The 14093-nt window shown below is 49.8% G+C and overlaps 1 protein-coding gene across 1 annotated transcript in view; it reads right to left on the bottom strand.

The window, feature by feature from the left end:
• Window positions 1-14093, bottom strand: part of Dnah1 (dynein axonemal heavy chain 1) — a 71101-nt gene that overhangs the window by 36417 nt on the left and 20591 nt on the right. Inside the window, exons 10-28 of the mRNA XM_048355886.1 lie at window positions 13502-13800; window positions 12369-12519; window positions 11384-11577; window positions 11048-11273; window positions 10376-10495; window positions 9903-9985; window positions 8949-9090; window positions 8335-8490; window positions 7740-7938; window positions 7407-7660; window positions 6499-6711; window positions 4931-5095; window positions 4332-4453; window positions 4099-4204; window positions 3412-3591; window positions 2384-2524; window positions 1781-1944; window positions 1474-1587; window positions 260-448 (exon numbers count right to left, since the gene is read on the bottom strand). Of these exons, the coding sequence (XP_048211843.1) occupies window positions 260-448; window positions 1474-1587; window positions 1781-1944; window positions 2384-2524; window positions 3412-3591; window positions 4099-4204; window positions 4332-4453; window positions 4931-5095; window positions 6499-6711; window positions 7407-7660; window positions 7740-7938; window positions 8335-8490; window positions 8949-9090; window positions 9903-9985; window positions 10376-10495; window positions 11048-11273; window positions 11384-11577; window positions 12369-12519; window positions 13502-13800 (3218 nt within the window). The remainder of the gene's footprint in view (window positions 1-259; window positions 449-1473; window positions 1588-1780; window positions 1945-2383; window positions 2525-3411; window positions 3592-4098; window positions 4205-4331; window positions 4454-4930; window positions 5096-6498; window positions 6712-7406; window positions 7661-7739; window positions 7939-8334; window positions 8491-8948; window positions 9091-9902; window positions 9986-10375; window positions 10496-11047; window positions 11274-11383; window positions 11578-12368; window positions 12520-13501; window positions 13801-14093) is intronic.

A 14093-nucleotide genomic window follows, 5' to 3' on the forward strand; every position in this document is an offset into this window, starting at 1 on the left:
GCCCACCTGGCACCTCTCCTTCAGGGTTCCTCTTATTCTGACAGGGGGAAGCCCTGAGAGGTGGTTCTCATCAGCTCAGCCACACTTGGATGCGTGCCCCAATTCCAGTGTCCACTGGACTGAATCTCTGAAGCTCAACCCTGTATCTTGTCCCCTCTACCATCTTTTGGAGCTCTTGGGCAGTGCTTCCACATAGCTCTCCCCTGAAGGAGAGCTCAGCCTTCTCCCCCTGCCTGGCACCCCTCACAACCAGCCTTACCTGGCCAGGCCCTTGAAGAACTTGCCCATGGCCATGAAATCAAGCTGGTCAGAGCAGTTGAACACAACTGTCTGTATAGCCAAGGCCTTTCCCAGGTCTTTGGTGGTCTCTGTTTTCCCTGTGCCAGCTGGGCCAGCGGGGGCACCCCCAAACTTGAGGTGTAGGGCTCCAGTGAGGGTCAGATAGCACCTATGGGAGTGAGAGGAAGTAGGCAGAGGCCATATATATATCGATGCTCCTTTATTTTTGAGGATTTCTACAGCCCTAGGGAGCCTCTTGTAGGTAGATGGCTGTGATTTCTTCCCATCCTCTCAGTGCCCAGGTATATCCAGCCTGGTTGCCAGGTCAGGCTTACCCATTCAGTGCTCTACCTAAGCTGGCTTCACAGCCCTACAGAGCTTTGTTTGGTACTGACTGGACTGACCAACCTGTAGCTAATCACTTCCTTTATGTAAAACCCAGCTGGGATTTGGGGGTAGAAGATAAGAGGATTGCAGTTTGAGGCTATCCCAAGCAAAAAAAAAAAATTAGTGAGGTCCTACCTATCCTAAAGAACAAACTGAGGTAAGGCTGCTCACGCCTGAAATCTAAGCTGCACAGGAAACAAAGGTAGAAGGGTCATATTCCAACACTAGCCTGGACAAAAGTATAAGGCTCGATCTTAAAAAAATAACTAAAAAGGGCTGGGAATGTGGCTTAGTGGTAGAGTGCTTGCCTCACATGCATGAAGACTTGGGTTCGAGTCCTTAGTACCACATACACAGGAAAAGCCACAAGTGTTGCTGTGGTACAAGTGGTAGAGTGCTAGCCTCGAGCAAAAGAAGTTCAGAGACAGTGCCCAGGCCCTGAGTTCAAGCCCCAGGACTGGCAAAAAGTAAATTTAAAGGGGCTTGGAATATGGCCTAGTGGTAGAGTGCTTGCCTCATATACATGAAGCCCTGTGTTCGATTCCTCAGCACCACATATATAGAAAAGGCCAAAAGTGGCACTGTGGCTCAAGTGGTAGAGTGCTACCCTTGAGCAAAAAGAAGCCAGGGACAGTGCTCAGGCCCTGAGTTCAAGCCCCAGGGCTGGCTAAATAAATAAATATTTTAAAAAGCTCAACTATGGTTCAAGTGGTAGAATACTTTCCTACAAGTGCAAGGCCCAAAGTTCAAAACCCCAGTGCCACCAAAAAGCAAACAAAAAACACAGATGGGGAGGAAACCCCTTACCTGTCAGTGAGGGGGGTAATCACCAGCCGCCCACTGTTGCCTAGGTACTCATAGCCATAGATGAACTCAGCATTCACAGCACGAATGTACAGATCATTGTTTGTCCAGTAGTACCTGGAAGTACAGAAAGATGAGTTCCTGGCCTCAAGACAACTGGCCACCAGGCAGGTATGTAGTCAGAGGGTTCTTCTAGGGAAACGAGAGTACTGGGGCACCCTTGCCCAGACTTGAGGGCAGGGACCAACCTGTTGTTAACTGATTGTCTACTCCTTCCCTGATTGTCTTGGATGCCCCCACTTGCCCTCACCTGAGCTGCGAGATCCATTCAAAGTCATTCACGCTGACCACATTCTCCTGGATCAGCTTGCTTACCACATCCTTGGCATGGACCTCAATGACTATTAGTGCTGAAAGCACTGCCCGCTGCATGCGGGACAGCTTACCCCGTACCAGGGCCACCAGATCACTGAGCTGCAAGAGTAGGGAGATCTTTGTCAGAGATCTGGGATCTAGGCTCCCTCTCCTTTGCACAGGATTCACTTCTGTCTATCCTGGGTGCTTCTGATGGTAGGAGAGGGGAGAGGAGGAGAGCAGAGAGTAAATAAAAGAGGCACATGTATGCATCTGCCACTGTAGTGTGCAGTGCCAACTAAACCTTTGGGGCTGGGTGGTGGACTTGGTGAGGAACTGGAGGCTGGAGTACGGTGAGAAACCAGGGCACAGAGCAAGGACAGCCCATGGCATAGTAGGGCACCAGGTATGTGGCTTCCTCTGGTAGCTATTATGATACACTAATGTCAGGGGGTTCTAATCTGCTCGACCCAACCCCAGTCCTCTTCCAGGAAAGAGTTGTGGGAAAAATTTCTGGGGTATTGTGGGTATAGGAAGCAGTGACCCCTTTCACTCTCACCTGGTGGGAGAGCTGGGGAAACAGATTTTTTTTGAGGGTGCTAGATTCCAGAGCTGCAGACACCTCCATGGTCCAATAGGTCTGGCAGCCAGCAATGGTCACTTGGCCTGGCCAATTGAGAACCCATTCGGTCCTGGGCATCTGGGAAGAGAACATGGGAAGGCTGACCCAAATTGCTGCCCGCTGACCCTCCCCCTCTTCTTTCAAACATTGTCTGTTTTCTGGCCTTGCAGACACTGAGCTGGAATGCTCATTCTGCCAGTCAGTCTCCCAGAAGCCATTAAGCTTCTTGAAGGTGGCAGAATCAACATTTCCTCCACAGACGAGATGTTGGAACAGATGAGTCAGAGCCTAGAATAAAGTAGCATCCAGTCCTGGGTTCAAATCTTGGCTCTGCCCCCTGAAAATCGAAAGCTCTTCTGCAGAATCCATCCCCTGCACCCCTACTGTAGGTGAAGATCTGAGAGGAATGCAGATGAGGTGCCAGCACAGGACCTAGAGTAGGTGAAGTACTTAGGATTTTTTTGTTTTGTTTTGTTTCACTTTTGTGCTTGTACTGGGGATTAAACTCAGGCCCTGGGCATCGGCCCTTTGCTTATTTTTGCTCAAAGCTGGTGCTCTACCACTTGAGCCACATCTCTACGTCTTGCTTTTTGGTGGTCAATTAGAGACAACAATATCATAGATGTTGCTGCCCAGGGAATCTTGAGCTTTGAACAATGACCTCAGATCTCAGCCTCCTGAGTAGCTAGGATTATAGGTTTAAACCACTGTTGCCCAGTTGCTAAGTATTTATGGAGCATAATTAGTGATTGTGATTATTGGGAGCAAGTCTCATTTTCCAGAATGTGTGTGTGGAAAAGGAAGTTTTGGGGTTGTTGTGTGAGCCCTCAGAGACTTCATGGTAACTGAGAGGATGGTCAGGGCTATGGCCTGAGGAAGATGCAGCAGAGAGAAGACAAATGCACTGAGGAGGGAGCTAACTGGAGTGCTAGGCACGAAGGCCAATTAGGATGTGGCATGCTCACTGTGGGGTAGGCCAGGATGGCCCTTTCAATGATGTCTCGCACACTGGCCTTCATGCTGCGTTCCACCTCCAGCAGCCAATCCTCCACATTGCTGGAGGGGTAGATGGAGAAGGAGAGCTGTACCTCCTCACCCTCTGAGGAGTACATGTGTGTGATCTCCAAGTCCTCCTGGAATAGCAACTGTGGAAAATGGAGAGCGAGAGCTGGTTACCTTGTGTGTACTAGAAGGCCTGCCTCTAGCCCCAGACTGACCCGGCCAGTGCCTCCACCCCTCTTAAAAAGAGAGCTTCGCAGTGGTGAGGGCCCTCATTGTCTGCTTTGGCTAGGCCATCCTGGGCTATAGGTAGGGAAGATGTGAATGCATTTTCCTAGCTGTGGCCTGGACTAGGTGCTTGGGGAAGGAGGCTTGGTCTGTCCTGCAGAGGTCTGTGTTGTCTTCTTTGTGGATAAGGGGAGAGACAAAGATGATCACAAATCTAGCCTCATAGATTTCTCCACTCAGTCAACACCTCAGCGTTCTGGGTGGAATTAGGGACCTAGGGCCTCTAGCCCTGAGCAGGAGGCAGGGGAGGTCCTAAACCACAGTATTACTACATCCCCTTTAAGAAGATTTGGTACAGGGCAGAGATGTCCCCCTGGATATGCTCCAGTGCTCATAGCCCTGATCCCCAAGCCCCAGCTACCTACTCGAGCAATGTTCTCGAAGCACTTGCGCAGGTGAGGCTGCACAGCTGTGGGGTCCTTTGTCTGAGATAAGATCTCTAGAAGTTCATCATCTGATAGGAAGTAGAATCTGCCAAGGGGACAGATGTGAGAGATGAGGCCAAGAAGGCTCCCAGGTCCTGACAGGCATGGTACCCCCAACATCTTGCGCTCTAGAGGCAGACACTGGCAGAGTGGGCATGGCCAGTGGCACCCACCTGGGGAAGGCATTGCGCTTGGTCTCTAGGTAATCACTGAGTCCCTTCTGCACCAGGTCCAGCAGCTTGTTGCAGTCCCTCAGGCTGTCTAACAGCCTCTGGTCAGAACACACATTGATCACCTACAGAGCCAAGTGGGGGAAATAAAGTGAGCAAGGTCCAACTGGGATTTTACCAGGTAGGCTTACCAGGGACCATCCATACCAGCCAGAAACCCTCAGTGGGTCCTGAGAAAGATGGGGCAGGAAAATTGCCCCTGGGCCAGGGACTGCCTTTAGGCTTCTATCAGTACTGCCAACTCCACAAGGGGGAAAACTCTGTGGTGAAAAAAATAAGAGTGATAAAAGGCTAAGGGGTTTGTTTCTGCAGCAGGACTTTTCAGGGCTTCTAAGATAATAATGTAGACTTTGGATCTCCAAGGGTAAAACTATCAACTGTTGTACTTTACAATATCTGTTACTCCCAACAGCACAGGTCACAGCCCAAACTTCACACCTGTCCTCAAGTCCTCATTGAAGGAGGAAAAAGACAAGGAGGCTCCCAATAATGTGACCAGAGCCCCTGGGACCCATCTGCTCTCTCAGCTTCATGGAGCTTGCCTCTCGGTTCTCATAGGCATTCCTCATGATCTTCCTCCAGATCCGTTCCATGGTCTGATAGCGCTTGCTCTCCACAGGCAGCTGCCGGGTGATGTCCTCAGATCTGAAGATGGGCTCCAGGTATAGCCAAGACCGCTGGCAGTTCAGCCACTCCTCCAAAACCTCCTAGGATGGGACAGGGATGGAATGGCAAACCCAAGGCCCAGTATGGATTGAACTCAGATCCTCAAGCCTACTACTGGGCAGGCCCTCTACCATCTGAGTCATGCCTCTAGCCAAGAATTGCGGGGCTTCTGTTTTGTAGTTTTGATCATATTGGGATTTGAACTCAAGGTCTCATACTTGCTAGGCTCTGTAGGTGTTCTACTGCTGAGCCATACTTTCAGCCAACAGAAGCTTGGAGATGGTGTTGACAATTTGGAACTCTTCCTTCCCCATTGGGAGCAGAGAGGTATAGGGATGCCTGTCCTCTAGGGAAATCTGTGAATACCGCCCCAACCCCCACAGGATATCAATGTCTCCAAAAGAACCAGGGCTGCTGTATTTCCCTGTGAGAGGTCACCCTGAGTTGACTAAGAAAGTTACCCAGTTTCTGGAAAACCAAATCAATCTCCTCTCCTGGGAGGATTCTTGGGCCTATAACCCTAAATTCTTTGAGGCTCTTTAGAACTTGGGTTTGAGGTCCCTAAAATACTCTCTGAAATATTAGCACCATATGAGCCACTTCCTATTTGCCTCCCAATTCCCCACTCAGAATCTCTTGTCTTTTCTCATCAGTGCAATTCATTCATTTCTTCCTCATTGGATTGGGGCCAGGCCTATGCAGGCACCAGGAAGAAAGTACACGACTCTTACCCTTGAGGTGTACACGTTCCACTAAAGGGCCCATTCTACCCCTGGTCACAATTGCCTAGTATGGTACCCTCAGCATTGGCACTGGGCTTGTGCTAAGCATTGAAGGAGATGGGAGGTGGGGCTAAAATTTCAGGTGAAGGGGGCAGCACGAGAAGAGGAGGGAAGTCCAGGGACAATGCTGACCAGTACAGGCATCTCTATGGCCCAGGGAGCATATAGGTAATCCCTCCTCAACCAGCTTCTGGCCTTCACTGGAGATCTCTGAACAGCTCCTAGGAAGGCTCCTAGGAAAGGACTATTAAGAGATACTTTCAGGCACTAGTGTTCTAGTCCTCCCTGGGGGGTACAAATAAGATGAGGACAAGGTGCTCAGGGCAGCATAGGAAAGGGTTTAAGGAGACTGGGGCCTCATGGTATCCATCCAACCAAGTTCCAACACTGAAGGCCCTTGGGAAGACTACCAACAATCCCAATTTTAGACATCTCCTTATCCATGCTTCTTTTAATTGCTAACTCATAGATGGATGGTACCATCCATCCCAGTCACCTTCCTACAAATCGAGTGCTTCAGAGAGCCAGGAGCTAGGTGAGTATGGGAAGGCATTCCACTGCTCTGAGCTTCATCTGGTTATATTTTAGGTGCCACTTAAGTGACAGAGATCCTTTAGGATGGGCAGAGGGAATGAAGAAAGGACCAAAAGGGGAAGGCTCACCTGGGTCAACTTCAGTTTGGTCTCCCAGGAGTTGATGCGTAGCTCAAAGGGCTTCTTGTAGGGTGAGAAGGACATGCTTTGGGTCATAACAATATGGTCATCAAGCAGCTGTGAGGCCTCATCTGGACTCTTGAGGATATAAGTGTCTGTCTCCTTGTAGGGCAGCACATTGAATAGGACAGTTGACCACTCTTTCTCCATCTTGTCTAGAGCCTGAGGTGGGAGATGGGTATCAAGATTAGGTCTTGGGAAATAGGTACATGTCATGCTATTTAACCAACATCGAGGAGGGGAAAATAAATCTTGCCTGGCCATGACCTTCACATGGACCACTCTGGTGAATATTCTCAGCAAGTGTGGTCAACAAGTCCCCCATGGATGCATTTCTCAATTTAGGGATAACTCATTCTATGAGCTGCATGTGTACAAGAATGCTGTACACACATGCTGGGAGGTAACTAAGGTGCTAGTTAGAAGAATGTGGACACTGACACTTAGTGAATGTGTCACTTTGGCCCCTGATGAACCTTCCTTTAAGACACTCATCTTCTTTTTATTTACTTACTTTATTTATCTATCCATTTATTTATCAGTGCTGGGAATTAAACCCAGGGCCTCACACATTAAGTAGACAAGCCCTCTGAACAATACTACTATTAAATGAGGGTAATGCTATTAGCTCTTTCCCATATTCTTGAGAGGAGTAACTGAGGACAAATGACAATGACACCAACCACTGTGTATTCATTATTAACACACTTAATGGAATGCCTCTCCCCGTGGACATGACCTCAGGGATGGGGCCAGTACTGTCATCTTCCCAAGTGGCTATCATTTGCAAGGGCCAGTGGCCAAGCAGTCCAGTAGGGCCTGGGTGGGGTGGAATAGGCCTGCTGATGGCTACCCACCTGCTCAATGGCATACTCCTTGCCAGCCACCTCGGCTACCTTGCTGATGCTCTCAATATGGTCCTGCAGATTCATCTCAAGGCAGCGGGCAAAAGTCAGATTGGCCTTGGGTCTGACGTTGATATTGATCTGGTTGGATAGTATCTCCCAGTGCCTGTTCCTCATTCCAGGGTTGCGCAGGCCCTGGATCAGTGGGATATATGGCTTGAACTCCTCGATGCGGGCTCGAATGTCTAAGGCCACGTCCTGGCAAGCTGCCAAGTAGAGTAGGTAGTTGTGAGAAGAGGCCAGCATAGGCAGGGAAGAAGGAAATAGGTTACCTTGGACATCTACCTTGGATGTCCTTGAACTGCTTCACACATTTGTGCATGGTTTTGAAGGACTCAATAACATTCTTTTCCAGCTGCTCTGCATCAATGGCTGACAAGGGGTCATTCATCCAGCTCTCAGACCAGCGCAGCCAATCAGAAGCTGTGGTCCAGAGGTCCAAGTAGGGCTGGAAGTCCTTCACCATTTTCGAGAGCTTGTCATACTGCAGAGCAGAAGGCAAGGCTGGGCTTTCTTGGGACACCCTCTGAGCTCTCTCCCTGATACTCCTACGTGGGTCAGATCCTCCCTCCTTGGCCATTTTCACTGCTCCTTTCTTGTGGACCCAGGCATGACCTCCCTCTTCCTGCCTCAAGTAAGTTCTAGGTTCTGGACTTTTCGGTAAGGCCTAGGGTGACCCCACAGGCCTGTTGAATAGTTCTATCAGTCTTCCTGTAGATTCAAAGGTAGGGTCTCTCTACTCTGCAGCCCACTCAGTTTTGATCCAAACAAGCCAGGCAGCCCCCTGACTCAGCAGCTGGGCTCTGATATGGCTGTAGACCCAAGCTACTTCCTCAAGCCCTGGGTAGTTGGAGGGCAGAGTGCCCCATGGGAGTCCTACATTGGTGATAGGCAGGCCAAAGATGCGCTCGCGGTTGTTGTAGAGTATTGCCAGCTGCTGAGAATCCTTCAGTTGCTTTTTGACTCGTCGAACCTCATTGGCAATCTCATGTGCTCGTGTAATGTCCACATGGGTGGAGAAGCCAGCCACCATCAGCTGCAAGCCAAAGAGCAAACAGCAGATATCCTTCAGTCTCACTGTGCCCCTGCATTCCCATTTATATCCAGGAACTCAAGTTGGTGCTCCCAGGGCATGAACTTCCTCCAGCTGTGAGGGGACTTTGTTTTGGAGTGAGCAGGTTACTAGCTCATCACAGGCAGACTGATCATCCCAGGGTGACATGGCAAGGTTGGGGGAGACAGTGCCATGAACACTGTACCCACTGTTCATGATGACATCAAGGATACAACAGAGAGTTAGGGTCTTCTAATGGGTATTTTTTTCTACAGCTTACTGCCAAAGTATCTCTTTGACCTTTCTGTTCATTCTTCCAGCCGTTTATTCATTCATCCATCCACACACTGACACAGTACCTCCTAAATGCAGGATTCAAGGCCAGGCATATATGTAGGATGGGGATAGGGTCTAGCCCAGAGCTCCCAGCCAATCCCCACCTGCAGCCCTTCCAGCTTTTCCTGGAAGTTGTTTTGATCCATGATCTGGATTTTGTGGAACTTTTCCTCATCCTCCATGTGCTGCTGCCGCACCATCTCTATCTGCCCAAGGATCTTACCAGGCCAGTTGCTGGCAGCCCATCTAGCAGGGATGAGGGTTGGAATCAGAAGAAATGCCACAGCTGGAATGATGGGGGTAGGATAGCCATGCAGGGGCCATTCTACCCCATGTTACCAGGCATGCAGGCCCAGCACCTAAGCATCAAAGTATGAAAGGGACAGGGAGAACCAGGTAGCTGAAGATGGCTGGGACTGAGCAAATGGGAAGTCCAAGTAGCTGCTGCTACCATCATCGAAGCAACCTTTGCCCTCATCTCTGGGAGCCACAGCACCCAGTGTGCCCAATGTAAAGATAGGGGCAATGAGTGGAGTGATATGAAACTTCCTCTTGTGCCTCACCTCAGATGGGTAAAAACAACAGTCTCTAGGATGCAACATCCTTAGTGAGCAACCAGAAGCCTAAGGCCAGCTTCCTTCATTGGACCAACTCTGTCATCTGGCCCAGTATTCCAACTCTGGGGAGGCTCCTCCTGAGCACCAGAATGCCTGCTAGGCTAGTGTCTTGGGGGACTATTTCCTCTCACTATTCCTCCAACACAAACAGAAGACTTTAAATCAAAGGTGAGTGTGTGTGTGTGTGTGTGTGTGTGTGTGTGTGTGTGTGTGTGTGTGTGTGTGTGGACACTGCTGGTAAAGGAAGCAGGTGGCTCCCTAGGCTAAGAGGTGTTTTCCCTGTCTTGAGCCATGACATCTGGCATCTTGGCAGTGCATTTCTGGTGTGATTACACAGCCTGTGGCAGACAGGACATTTGAGCCACTGTGGCTTAGCACTTTTTTCTCTTACCTCCTGCTGACAAACCTCTGCCCAGTATGGGGGCCAATGCTTTCACTTACTTGTCATTGAAGTCTTCAGAACTGAGGTTGTAAAAAAATTCTTCCATGACCAGGTAGTTATCCATAACTTTCACGATCCGCTCCTATTTGGGCAGGTGGTACTGAGAGCTGGGCTAGAGAAGGGGTTATGGGGACCTGGCTCTCTTAAGGGGCAGGGTCCTAGGAAAGGCACTGTTCTTTTCCAGAGAGAACAAGCCTTAGGCAGGGAAGAATGTGTGGAGTCCAAAGCCAGCAGTAGGCTCAGGGCTCCAAGGACATGACTACCACATTTGCTGTTTCCATTCTCTTGATGCCTTCAACACTCCTGACCAACAAGAAGTCTGCAGTACCCAACCAGATGTCCTCCAACTCCATCTGTCCCCTGGGAATCTATCTCATTTCCATGTTTCCACATCCCTAGATCCCCATGTATCACCTGACTTCCTAGCTCCTAGATACTTTCCTACCTCTCCAGCACCCTGGAACCTGCTCACCTCCAGTACTGCAAGCTTCTCAGGGATGCCCTTCATCCACTCCCGCAGCTCAGCCAGCTCCTCAATGCTGTTGGGCTTCTCATAGATCTTGCGGCTGATGCTTCGGAACTCCTCACAGATCTGTAAGTGGAAAGAAGGCTCTAGAGAGAGCTCTGAGCCCCTCCCTTTCCTTCCTTTGGGCCTGTTTCTTCTTCAAAGTCCTCAGTGTCTTCCAAGAGGTAACTAACTGTACCATCACGACACAATTAAAGGTGCTTTACAAGAGATGCATCCTGAGTTGCTAAGGACTCTCACGGGGCCTTGGATAATCACTGCACGAGGGTAGCATCTAGGGATTTCTACCCTCTCAGCCTCCTCTGGCCCCACCAATGCATTTAGGACTTCTGAAGCCTGCACTTGCACACTGTTGGCTGTGTAAATCAGTCTTATCTTGGGGCTGTGTGAGGACTTATCAGGATCCTAGAGAAAGAGGTAGTAATTTCCTAATGGGAAAGCTCCCCCCAGTCAGACAAGCACCAAGGCAGGATGATTTCCAGTTCTTTCCATTCGCTTGGACATTGGCAAGCATCCTCAATCTTGGCTTGAGAATATCTCAATAGTGGATATGTACCACGTGTGTAAAAGTGATTTAATGTAGCTGTGGTCACTGGGGCCAGATAGGTGAGAACTTACACTGTCCACCTCATTGTGTAGGTTCTTGGCCAGGATGTCCAGCATAGAAGTGGCCAGGGATTTGCGCTTTTTGGATAGGCTTTGCTTGACGTTGTCGATGTTGATATAGAAGGGCCCAATGACAATGCTGCTGGGTAGTGAGTTGTCCAAGATTTCCTTCTCTTTTAAGTGAGTGAGCACTACTTCCCGCACTTCCTCAGCTGTGGGAGCGCGTGTCTGGTAGTCCCTGAGGACAGGGTGCACACACAAGAAGTGGGGTGGGGGGGGGATGTACACACACAGATACACTCAGACTTGCATACACACACACACACACACACACACGTGAGCACATACTTAAGGAAAACAGACACATCATTGTTGCTTAGCTCCAGGTACTTTCTGTACTCCTTGGCATAGGCCTGCAGTGGGATCATGGCCTTGCGTATGGCATTGGCAATGACGGTCCGCAGCTCCTCCACCAGTGGCTCATGAAGCCCCACAGACTCCAGCAAGGGGTCGCCGCTGATAAAGATGTCCTCCATTACAAGCTATGAAGGAAGAGATGGGGAGGGTAGAGCTGGTGGTAAAGACCTCCTTCAAGGCAAGCAAAGGGGTGTGGTCAAAAGCTGCAGTGGATGGTAGTGTGGCCAAGCACAGGCAGCATGGTGTAGATGTGGGGGAAGGCCTGGCAGCTGTGTGTTAGACAGAAAGCTGCTGATAAATCCAAGGCTGAAAGTTACCATGGAGCCCACTGAAGGACAAGGGTCTCTTCCTGACTTGTCTCTTCCGAGTGCTAAGGAAAGGAGTAGAGGGGCAATCATATCACTGATGGATATGACAGACTAGCAAGAGGTTACTGGTGTTGTGGAGGCTCTCAGGCCTAGGACTGGATTGTGTTTAGTGGAGTATATGTATAGCAGGGGTGATTAGCACACACTAGTTGTGTGTGGGAATTGGCCTGGATCTGCTTTTGAGGTTAATGGAATGGCAAGAGCTAAGTAGGATCAAGGGGACAGGATGTGGAGTAGACGGTACATAGCTGTGCTAAATTAGTCTAGCAAGTCCAGGGTTCGAACTGCTGTTCTAACACTTAGCATTTCTGTGACCTAAGCTATCAGTTAAACTTTTCCAGGTTACCAAGTGAGAGTGTTAATGGTTTTCAATTCACTTTATGGTACTATATGAGAATTATAAGGCTGAGGATACAGCCTGCCAAGTGGGAAGAGGCCATGATACAATTTAATGGTTCTGCGGTTCCCCCATGGCTTGGGAGCCACTAGCCACTAGCAGCCACTAGGACCAGGCCAGCAGGTGCCTTGGCCCCACCCAAGCTGTATACCTTCTCCAGCTGAGGTACTGCATGTGTAGCCAGGATGCCCTTGTTGAAGAGGCTGAGCAAAGATGTCTCAAACTGCTCCAGGGGCGTGCTATAGTGTACCCCTGAGCTGTCCAGCACCAGGTCCACGATGAATAGGGGGTTTTTCCGAGGCCTGAAGAACAAGAGCTAGGCTGAATGTGGGTGGGGCCTGAAGAGGACCCTCTGTCCTTCTTGCCAGCACTGTAGCCCTCAATCTTCTCCAAGTATATTTACTTCTTCCTTCTTCCCAGATACCTCCAAGTTACCAGAGAGAAAGACCCAGACCAGTCAAACAAATTCCTTTGCTCCTTCTTTGTGCCCAGAGACCCCCCCCCCAGGCACCACAGAGAAGGAGGGACTTACCCATCCTGAAGTCATCAGGCAGGTTGGTTAGAGCCTAGATCCTTGTAACTTCACTCTCTCTTTCTCTCCCTGGAAGCCCATCATCCTTGGCTTCAGATGTCCAGTACTCTTCCCAAACTCCAGCCTGAAACCTACTGACTTGGCTTGGCTTGGTTTGGTTAGAATACACCAGCCACCAGAACTTCAGGAGGCGCTTCCTGATCTGAACTGGTCCCTATGTCCTTTTCTCCTTCATCCTGAGCAGACCCCCTTTGTCTTACCACCTGTGCTCCCTCAGCTACTTTAAGTGCTCCTCCCTCCCAACTCCTAGTGTCTCTACCTGGTTGGGCCCTCTACCTACTGGTCCCACAGTGACTATTTTTTCTCATGTGCCAGGTGTTGGCTCAGATTATCACTTCTCCCTAACCATCTGCCGAGGGCCCATCCTCAGTGATAATTGCATTCCCTAGCAAAATCAGCAGGACAGTATCTATGTAACAGCTTACTGTCTGTCTTCTGGTGAGAATGGAAACTATATATCGGGTTCCTCTAGAACCATGGATACTTCATAGCAAGTGCTTAAAGAATATTTCTCAGTTGAGTAACTCAATGACAGTGAATGGAGATCACCAGAAAGCAAGCAGGAACTGGTGGGACACTGTCTAGCAGCTGAGTACAGCCAGATTCTCCCTGTGGTCAAGGATCTGCTGTACCAATTTAGCCACTAGGGCCTGCGCAGCAAGGAGCAGCTGACCCTATCTAGCAGGGCCCACCTGTAGGGGCTGTTTATGAAGTCTTCACCCCAGACCATGTCATCGGTGCAATCCAGCACACTGTAGCAGGTGTCACTGATGAACTGGGAGAAGCTGGTCAGGGAGTCCTGCACCAAGAAGCGTAGCGTGTCCTGAAGCATGTACTTGATCAGCTCCATCAGCTTGCGCAGCTTTGACATGAGGTACACCTCCCAGTTGGTCTCGTACAGGTTATACCAGCCCTTGCTCATGTCACGCAGGCTGCTGCGCATGGCTACTTTTAGTGTGCTGATCCAGCTGTCCTTGAGGAACATCTGTACCTGGAGTGGCCACAGGGGTTATCACAAAGCCATCTAGACCTCCCAGCCATGACTGAAACGCTGAAGAACTATACGCCAAGGTTCCTGAGGTGGCTTCAGACTCATCTGACTGTGAAGGGAGCTGTCTAACCCCAGCTTACTGCCAAGCCCCACAAATAACACCCTCATGTGAACACACACACACACACACACACACACACACACACACACACACACACCCCAAGACCCAGAGCTGCAGGAAAAAGATAGAGATAGGCAAGAAGCAGAGATAGAACAGAGGGCAAAAAATGAGC

This window comes from Perognathus longimembris, chromosome 10 (assembly GCF_023159225.1).
Source record: "Perognathus longimembris pacificus isolate PPM17 chromosome 10, ASM2315922v1, whole genome shotgun sequence".
Classification (NCBI taxonomy): domain Eukaryota; kingdom Metazoa; phylum Chordata; class Mammalia; order Rodentia; family Heteromyidae; genus Perognathus; species Perognathus longimembris.